At 39.6% G+C, this 9760-nt stretch overlaps 2 protein-coding genes across 4 annotated transcripts in view; one reads left to right on the top strand and one right to left on the bottom strand.

Moving 5' to 3' along the window:
• The first annotated feature begins 1450 nt into the window (after positions 1 to 1450).
• Positions 1451 to 4329, top strand: ghsra (growth hormone secretagogue receptor a). The gene is made up of 2 exons (XM_043219166.1): positions 1451 to 2529; positions 3345 to 4329. Exons 1-2 carry the CDS (start codon positions 1752 to 1754, stop codon positions 3647 to 3649), a joined length of 1083 nt encoding a protein of 360 aa, XP_043075101.1. The 5' UTR covers positions 1451 to 1751; the 3' UTR covers positions 3650 to 4329.
• Positions 4330 to 6030: 1701 nt separating this feature from the next.
• fndc3ba (fibronectin type III domain containing 3Ba) overlaps positions 6031 to 9760 on the bottom strand; it is a 111687-nt gene continuing 107957 nt past the window's right edge. For all 3 annotated transcript variants that reach the window (XM_043263607.1, XM_043263600.1, XM_043263615.1), the window contains exon 26: positions 6031 to 9758. In XM_043263607.1, coding sequence (XP_043119542.1) covers positions 9447 to 9758 — 312 coding nt within the window. In that variant the 3' untranslated portion in view covers positions 6031 to 9446. The remainder of the gene's footprint in view (positions 9759 to 9760) is intronic.

Here is a 9760-nt window from a genome sequence, read left to right as displayed (position 1 = left end):
CTCGGGTTAGGTCTACACACTGACTCTGGCAGTTTACTGAAGGCTCAATATCAGCTCAGACCTTTCCAGTCGTAAAACCAGTTAATGATCTCTGCCTTAATTCTCTTCCCCACAATATTTAGTCAACATCAAAATCTCGTTTGCAGGAGATGCATTTCTGCTTTTACCCACACTGTAAATTTGTCGGTTTACTAGCATGAGTGACAAAAATGAAATATTTAAAAGATATGAAGTCATCCAAGTATACCTAAAGATATTAAAGATATGAAGCCATACAAATCATGTTAAAAACGAGCAAAATAAATGCGTTTACAATTTGTTGTAAAAGTCGCTTCTTTTAAAATTAAATCTATGAGGGAGCTTTATTGGTCTGAATAGGGAAAGTCAGAATAGAAAGATAAAAATATATATATATTTAATTCATCATTAATCTATCGTTTATGGCCCACACGCTACAGATGAGAAACGTGACATACTTCTGACGTAAAACGTCACGCCAGCTGTCTCTCTCTTTCTCCAGTTTAAAACGCACTTCGCGAATTTTATAGATCCAGAAAAGGCCCTTAATGAGAACCCCTTATTCAGTAGATACTGATTTTAGTCCTATTGATAATCTTGTTTCGGTCTGCCGTCTATTAGGCTGTTTTGTGTTTTCCTTCTGAACTGTTTAATACTGCTTTGCGCTGCACTCTTTAGTATCGCCTCACGGTGGCAGTATTCAACAAGAATCCATCCTCATTAAATCCGCTACCTTTGTCGCTTAAATAACGTGAACGTATACTTTCCAAACTATTACGATGCTCTCTATCGATATTCCGCATCCACTTACTCAGTGATGAATCAATGTCACCATTAATGAAAGAGCCCGCATCACGCGCGCCTCTCATCCTCCTCGAGGAGATTTCATCTCTCCGACTCTCACCTTGTACACTTATCTTTCTTCCTACACCAAAAATGCCTTAAATAGCTTCAAGACTAACGATTTTCTGTCCAATGTGGACAGATAGCTTGGCAGCAAAAGCTGGATTGCCATCCTTAAATCCTCTTGAGTTTTCCTATCAGTCGGAGCCGGCGTGGAACGGATGGTAAGGAATTGCCATCAGGACGTTTAGTTGACAGCTACAAATAAAGTACAACAGAGCGCGAAATACTGAACGACCTTCAGAGGAGTCGGCTTTTTAAAGGAATCTCTGTCAGGGCGCGTTCTGCTCGAACGCAACTAGAATTACGCGTCCGAAAGTTAGACGTCAAGTATCGAAAAGACTTCAAAAACAATTTGGAATAGAACCCTTAATATCAATTAATGATAGTTTCGTCGCTTTCACGAGCGATTCTGAACTGAGAGAGCGGCGTACTGTTGCTATGGTTACTTTTGCGGGCGGGATGCCGTTTCAGTCAGCGAACTTTTATTTCGCGCGCTAATGTGTCTTGCGGTTCGAGAAACGTTTGAGACGCGTAGCGGGTATGTAAAAGAACACGCTTTGAACACATGCTGTTTACAAGACTTTTAGGAGACTTCAGCGCGTAATTAGGGAGGTCGGAGTCAGACCCTCCAAAACTACAAAGTCGGACCCTCCAAAACTACAGAGTCGGACCCTTCGAAAATTCGCATCCTGCGGTACAGGGGTTGTGTAAGTTCAATTGTAAATGTCGGGCAGCCCTGAGTGCGGCACGATGGGGAGTCGGCGGGGAGACTGTCCTCCCCGAGCTCTCTCTCACAGGAGAATCTAGACGCTCCATGATCTCTCAGCATGCCTACCTGGACGAACCGGTCCAACTGTTCCTTCAACTGCAGTTGGGACGAGAACGCGACATATTGGGGATTTGAGCACCCGGTTAACATTTTCCCGGTTCCGGTGCTAACCGGGGTCACCGTCACCTGCGCGCTCTTCTTCTTTGTAGGTGTGACGGGGAATCTCATGACCATTTTGGTGGTGACCAAATACAAGGACATGCGGACCACCACCAACCTGTACCTGTCCAGCATGGCCTTTTCGGATTTACTCATTTTTCTCTGCATGCCTCTGGACTTGTACAGAATCTGGAGGTACCGACCTTGGAATTTCGGCAACGTGCTTTGTAAACTCTTTCAGTTTGTGAGCGAGTGTTGCACGTACTCGACCATTCTGAACATCACCGCTCTCAGCGTGGAGAGATACTTTGCCATTTGTTTTCCTCTTAGGGCGAAGGTAGTCGTGACCAAGGGTCGCGTGCGCGGGGTCATTTTGGTCCTCTGGATAGTATCCTTCTTTAGCGCGGGACCTGTGTTTGTGCTCGTCGGGGTTGAGCATGAAAACGGGACGAACTCGTGGGATACAAACGAATGCAAAGCGACGGAATATGCCATTAGGTCTGGGCTCTTAACCATTATGGTTTGGGTCTCCAGCGTCTTTTTCTTCTTGCCTGTGTTCTGCTTAACTGTGTTGTATAGTCTCATCGGGCGAAAGCTCTGGAAGAGAAAGAGGGAGACGATTGGGGAAAACGCTTCGAGTCGTGATAAAAACAATAGACAGACAGTGAAAATGCTGGGTAAGTGCCCGGTTTAACCACAGTATCAGGTAACAGCGATCAAGTTGTTTGTCGTCTGCGCACTTTACGCACAAGCGCACCCATTACGCACGGGATGCTCTTGGCACAAAACAACAGCAGAGTACAGCATACACTCAGTTGTTTTGCTGGGGAGCTTAAAAATGTGGTAACAGCTAAATTAAATGGTTTATTAAAGTAAAAACGGCTCACTATGCTCCTTTCCATGGTACTTGGTGATTAAAAAAAAACATAATTTTTTTAAATATTTGAAATTTGCTGTGCTATATATATATATATATATATATATATATATATATATATATATATATATATATATATATATATATATATATATATATATAAAGCCTGATAACTAAAACAGTTTATATCAGAAAGAAAATAATGCTATTTCTGGGGGAACATTATCTAGTTTTCATTAAGTAGTTTTTATATTTTATGCAAAATCAAGGTAACAGGGTTGAAAAACTAAATTCGTCCTTTAAGAACAAACTAACCCCAAGATTAAAAAGAGGAGGTACTTTAGTGTTCAGTACTGATACTTATTTATGAAAATGTACATAATTTTTTAATAAGCTGTAACAGGATTGATACGTGTTGTAAATGTGGCTACTAGAGTCTACACGAATATATATTTTATTATTTAAAAATAACTTTTTTGTATGATATGCTTATAATGTTGATGAGGCCCTTTTGTGTAAAATATCTGCATTTTTTTGTACTAATAATATTTGCTTTTTGCAACAAGGGATCTGCTGTTTCCCCGTTCGATAACTTCCATTCCCTCTCTCTAACAGCTGTGGTGGTGTTTGCCTTCGTGCTCTGCTGGCTTCCCTTTCACGTTGGACGTTACCTGATCTCTAAATCCACAGAGATGGGCTCTCCTGTCATGTCGGTCATCAGCCATTACTGTAATCTCATCTCCTTTGTACTCTTTTACCTGAGTGCCGCAATCAACCCTATCCTGTACAACATCATGTCCAAGAAGTACAGGTTGGCAGCTTGCAAGCTTTTCGGACTCCATCATACCCCCCGAAGAAGCACATCGGTGGTCAAAGGAGAGAGTTCCCCGTGCTGGACGGAATCCACTGCCAGCCTGTGACTCTTTACCATTAACAGCCATTTCAGACCTCATCTACTGCCGCCGCCATTTTGTATGATAATAGTTCCTCAAAAACCCACATGATCTCTCATACATTTTCAATCGGATCAGGGAGCAGTTCAGAAAGAATCGATTCATAAACAGCCATTCCAAGCTCAACGTTTAATTAGATGCCTTGACGTTTTATAAAAAAATATGCTTGTAAATAGAGACAAAAAAGGAGAAGAAAAAGAACTTCAGTTGCCTTAAATCTGAATCTGGAAGACAAAATTAGCACTGTAGATACAGCAAACCTATGCACCCGACGACAGGGACTGCAGAGGTGATGCCGTTCATTTGTATTGTGCCCGAATGCACGTTACGCTGCTTTAGAAAGTGCCGTCACATTCTTTATGTGTGTATTCATAAGGCTCGGCTCCAGACCCGAAGCAATACGCACGATTCAGAAGCTTCTGAGAAACCAGTTAAAAACAAAGAAACGTTCGCGTTGGTGCGCTCAAGCACTCAAACATCATAAAAGCTTGCATTTTTTTTCCTCAGTGTTTCATGTGCTAAACTATCGGTACGAATTACCCAGCTATAAAGAAGAGTTTTATTTAAAACCACTGCAGTACATGTTGTGACGGTATATTTGTATGTTACATCCAGTAGTATCTGTCGTGGAAACTGCATGTGTCTTGTGTTCTAAATGATGTACAGTACAGAAACATATTTGTATATTGTAAAATATGTAAATATACCAATGTTCCGTTGGATATCTGTTGTGTGGGAGCTTTTCTTTACATGTTTTTTTTTTGACAATACACTAAAACCTGTACATTCTCCTTCATAAAATAGTTTGGAAATGTCACAATAACAAAGACGCGTCAAGTAACAGTGAATTAAAAATGACATTTTAAAGTATTATATATCTACTATAGATTTATAGATATCTATCTATAGATTTTCTTTATAATACTTTATAATCTCTTATTTACAACCTTGAAAATCAATATTTAGTTTAAAAACAATGACAGTGACAAATTACTACTCTATTTATGTATATATGTAGACACACACAATTTAGGACAAATCTGTCCATATTATTTCTGTAGATACAGAGATAGAAATAGAGAAAAACAGATAGAAAGACAAAACAGCTGCAATAATAAATCCAAAACTATGTGGTCATTTACAGAAACTATAAAGGGCTCTTTAATAAATAATAAGGAAACAGTGATGCAATGTTCATTTGAGATGCTCTTATTCTTCATCAGGATCAGTGGATTTTCAATTTCATGACATCTTGTTACAAATTCTCCTTTCTTCTGTCCTGTGTCCATGTGCAAAGTCTGACTGCTGGTGTTTTATTGATGTCAAATGAAGGTCAGAGCCTCCAGACTGGAGAGAAAGAGAATTAAAGAGGAGAGCACTTTCATAAATCAGTCAGATCTCCTTACGAGGCAGAAGGTGATGCTGCAAAATGAGATAGTCCAGTCACACATGCCACTCCTGCCTTCCCTGACCATAAAACAGAAAAAAAAAGAAGAAAAATACCACAGCCCTGATGGAGAAGGGGAGTGTAAACACTCTTCAAGTGTCAATTACAGGTCAATTTCAAATAAACCAGCACCGGCCCAGGACAATCCGCTTTTAATGATAAACCTCAATTAAAAACGCTTTTGCATTAAAAGCGCAGGCTAATAAAAGTCATATTTTAATAAGCGATTGCAGTCAGTCGCCACAAACGTAACACTAAATGTTTTCATTTGCAACAGTTGCGAGCTTTAAGTGCTTTGGCAACACAAATGTAGCGATAAAAGAAAGAAAATAAAGAAAGCGCGAAAAGCAAAAAAGGAAAATGGACACGGAGAGAGAAAAGTGACATTTTGTTTCTTTGAAGTGTCAGCTCTAACCGCAACAAGTACTTGACAAAACATCGCAAGAAAGTAGGCATCTGTAATTAATGGAAACGGCTACAAATAAATGCTCTGCTTTTCAGGCAATCCGATACCGTTCAAGATTTTATGATTTATTATTCATTATGAAGCTATATATCATTTCACTCTACACCATGAATTTTTACAACGGCTTGTTAATTTTTCTGTATGAATACGTGTCTGCTTCAACAGGTTCACGTGAAGCACTTTTGGCGGTGGATGAAATTGGACTAGCAGCTTCGATGAACAACATCTTTCTACGTCAAACACCTCAGTACTATTGTTGAGCGTTTTTTAAATATTTCCTGCTTGGTGGGTTTTTGAGAGTAAGAACGTAATCTGAATTTTAGCAATGTCAGATATTGGGTTACGATCAGTATTTGTACTCATTGCGAGGGTTTTAATAATCGTGACATGCAACAGACAATAACCAATGAGTGACGTGTCCAGTACAAAGTACAATTTGTCAGAAAAAATTAAAACATTTATTGGGTATAAATATATTACATACACGCTACAGATACAGTTAAGTCTTACATACATAGGGTAGTATTTGCAAAAAATCTATACATTAACATTGATATGGCAGTTTCTTTTATATATATGCATATGAAAATGTCTAACATTTACAATACAAGAAAGATTTATGACTTTAAAAATTGTAGATCATGACAAGCCTGGAATGTTTTGTATATCTTTCCTTTTTTTCTTTTTCTTTTTTTTTTTCTTTAAACTGTGAGGTAAAAATACATAATTTTTTTTTTTTTTTTTTGGAAAATAGTTGAATACACTTACGGTTCTATACATTTTTCTCTGGGATGACTGAGAGCTGATCGATATCCAAACATAATGCTCAAATTCATTTTCCATATTTAAAACAGAGCACAAATAAAACAGAAATAAAATACAATATAAAAATACAAAACTGTACTTGGGCCACAAAAAAAGTTGTGTGTGTGTGTGTTTTTTTTTTATTTGACAAGGACCAATAGGAAAACAAACAAACCAACCAAAATAAAAGAAAAAAGAAAATGAATAAAAATAGAGATCACCAGTTAGGTCTAAACACTTATATATAAAGTGGGCAAAAAAAAAAACAAAAAAAAAACCTAACATTAAAAGGACGCCAATGGACTTTCAGACCTTTCACTAAATGTGTTCAAGCCTGTGTGGGCATGTTTTACAGACATTTCTGACTGAATGGTACTCTTGATTCGAAAGCAATAGCAACAATGACTAGGAAATACAGTTTTATCAAGATAAATCTAATAAAGATTAATGTTTCGCTTTAAAAAGTGCTTCATTTCTGTTAGTTGTCATACTATATATCTATATATCTCTATATATAATTCCTTAGCAAAAATACTGGAATAAATTCACTATTGCGCTATGACATGTCCGGAAAACAAAAAAGGAAACGAGAAATGTCGCTTGCCTCAAAACAGTTTGATTGTTTTGCTTTCCTTTTCGGTGTGAAACGGCATGTAAGATTTCACCTCGGAAGGATTATTCCAATAAATGGCACAATGTTCACCACTAAAAAAAAAATTAAATAAAAAAAAAAGTGTAGTCACAGATGAAGTTTAACTTAATAGTATGTTTTTCCTTTTCAAGAAACGATGTTCTAGTGTCACAAAGGATTTCTCAAGTAACCCTTTAAATAACAATAAAAAGCAACATAAAAGTGGACAAGCCTCCGCTTTGGCAAACAGTTAAGATAACATAAGCGTCATAACACTCATTTTAGCAATGTTAACAATGCTACGTACTGTATGTCCCATTACACGCTCACAAAAAAAAAAAAAAAAAAAAAAAAAAAAACATTAAACATTTGCTACAGTCCTCTATGAAAAGACAACTAGCTGGAGTTCGGCACTTTCTGATAGGAGATGAACAGGCATTTGGTTATACATAAATGTTTCAGCATGGTACATGCTACATGTTCCCAATTAATCAAAGACATAAACATAACCAGAATTATGAATGAAAGGAATGCTGGCCTTAATCGTTAATCTACAATACATTTAACTGGAAAAAAAAAAGAAAAGAAAAACATGCTACGAGAGAGAGACAGAGTGAGAGAGAGAGAGACAGACAGACAGGAAAAAAAAATAGTACATAACTACATCTCTTAATTTCTTGAAAAATAAATAAATGAAGATTGCACTTTAATTGCCATTTAAAGTACTGTATGCAATAGATAGTATAAATAACCCTAAAGAATGATACCTTACTTTCCCATTAACTTTGGCAAAGGTATTCTGAGCTAGTAAACGATTTGCTTACGAACAACTGGAGCAAGGCACAGCTTAGGTGAGAAAACAGGTCAAATAAATGCGTTTAAAACTGCAGATACAACAGAATGACGCTACAGATGACAGCAATACCAGAATCATTCGGCAACGTTTAGTGTTTTCGCAGCACCCTCTCAGAAACATAGTATTTTCTTCTTCACCTCTAAAAAGTCCATGTCCCTGAGGTACAATACAGGCTGTCAGTCAAGGAGAAGAAGCCCTTCCCCATGTAGTTCTCCTTTTTTTTTTTGTTTTTGTTTTTTTTTTAGAAACCTCCTATCTGTTCTGCAAGTGTAGCGTGGGAGAAACTCTTTGGATCGACGGGAACTGCTGGTTTGTACCTTTTACTTGGCTAAAGATGCACCGCGAGCACATCGGGCTGTTTTGGCGTGACGCAGCGGGTGGAGGAACTCACTGCTGCTTTTGACAATAACCTCGATGTGAAGCACCTTAAAAAAAAAATGTCCAACGGGATGAAACATTCAACGACGGGGGTGGTGGTGGGGGCCGACGGGAACGCGACTCCCGAGGACCAACGCCATTCACAGAGCGACGAAACGGGCCATTTCGGTTTCACAGCTACGCACTTGGCTATTGTGACTCCCTGGATCTACGGACACCACGCAGAGCCCAAAGTCAGTCTGAGAGGGCGACGTTAGCCTAGCCAAAGTCATCCGGGTGGGGGGTGGCGGGGTGGCGAGGAAATAGCCCTGTGTCACTGCACCTTAGGACTAGATGGCCAGAGAAAGAGGGTGTGCGTGGCGGCAAAGGGGCGTACTCTTCTGCCACCACTACTGACCACAGATAAAGCACCATAGATTGTGAACAGAGAGATCTACTTCAAACTCATCGTTACTTATATTACAATAGCTCTTATAGATTTATATTTATATCTCTATATATTAGATAACTGATTCCGTTCGTAGGAAAAATAAACACACAATAGCAGCATCACTTAAACCACACTTGGATTGCAACATTGCTTTGGCAGCTTAAATGCAGGGGGCTTTGCAAACAGCCTTACTACGGTAACAGTATTTCGTGTTTCTGAAAAGGATCGCGGTGATGCGTGCTGTGACGAAATGTGAACATCACGTGATTAAGTATCAAAAAAACGGCACTGGGTGAACTGTGGGTGTTACGTCATGATAAAGCTATGTATATATGGCTGTGAAACAAACGCACACTCGGATTAAACAAGGTAAGGCCATGAATGCGGAGAGAATACCCATACATTTTCCTCCCGACATATACGTACACTTAAAGGGATACAAAAAACGAAGCATGCAAAAACAGGCTGTCGAGCAACTCTTCGAAAGGCTTGATGGATGTGGTTTTGCATTCGCCGAAGAGTTCGGTGTGAAATCCACGCGCTGTAAAAGAGTGAGTGACACAGCGATGCACAGGCAGGCTGGAAGGCATCAGAGAGAGAGAGAAAAGAGAACGAAAGACAAGAAGAGAGCCTGTATAACATACTCAGCCTACAGTACGTCGCGTCGGATGTATACTTTAAGTGTTTGTGTGTTTCTCGAAACATTTTTTTTTTCTTGGCTGGCTGCTGGTTCTGCGTTCGTCTCAGTATTTTCACTTCATGAAGAAGTATTCCACCACGAAAGCGATGAGGAAAGACAGGGCCGCGAAAGCCCCGACTAAGACGGCCGCGGAGCGTTCGTCCGTGGCGAACATGCCGCCGGGCTTCAGGGTGTCAGGGGGGTTGAGCTCTCCGGGAAGGGGGAGCTCCGTACGCCGCAGGGTGAAGAGCGAGGACGGGCTGAGCGGGCCGCACAGCTCCTGTGTGCTGTCCTGACACCGCCGGCACACGTACACGCGGAAGCGATAGTCTGTGTTGTTCTGCAGGCCAGATATCTGGAAGCTTGTGTCCTCTCCCTTATATAACT

This window comes from Puntigrus tetrazona, chromosome 2, assembly GCF_018831695.1.
Source record: "Puntigrus tetrazona isolate hp1 chromosome 2, ASM1883169v1, whole genome shotgun sequence".
In the NCBI taxonomy this organism is placed as follows: Eukaryota; Metazoa; Chordata; class Actinopteri; order Cypriniformes; family Cyprinidae; genus Puntigrus; species Puntigrus tetrazona.
The sequence above is the reverse complement of the archived record's forward strand: the minus strand, read 5'-3'. Positions and strand labels throughout refer to the sequence as shown.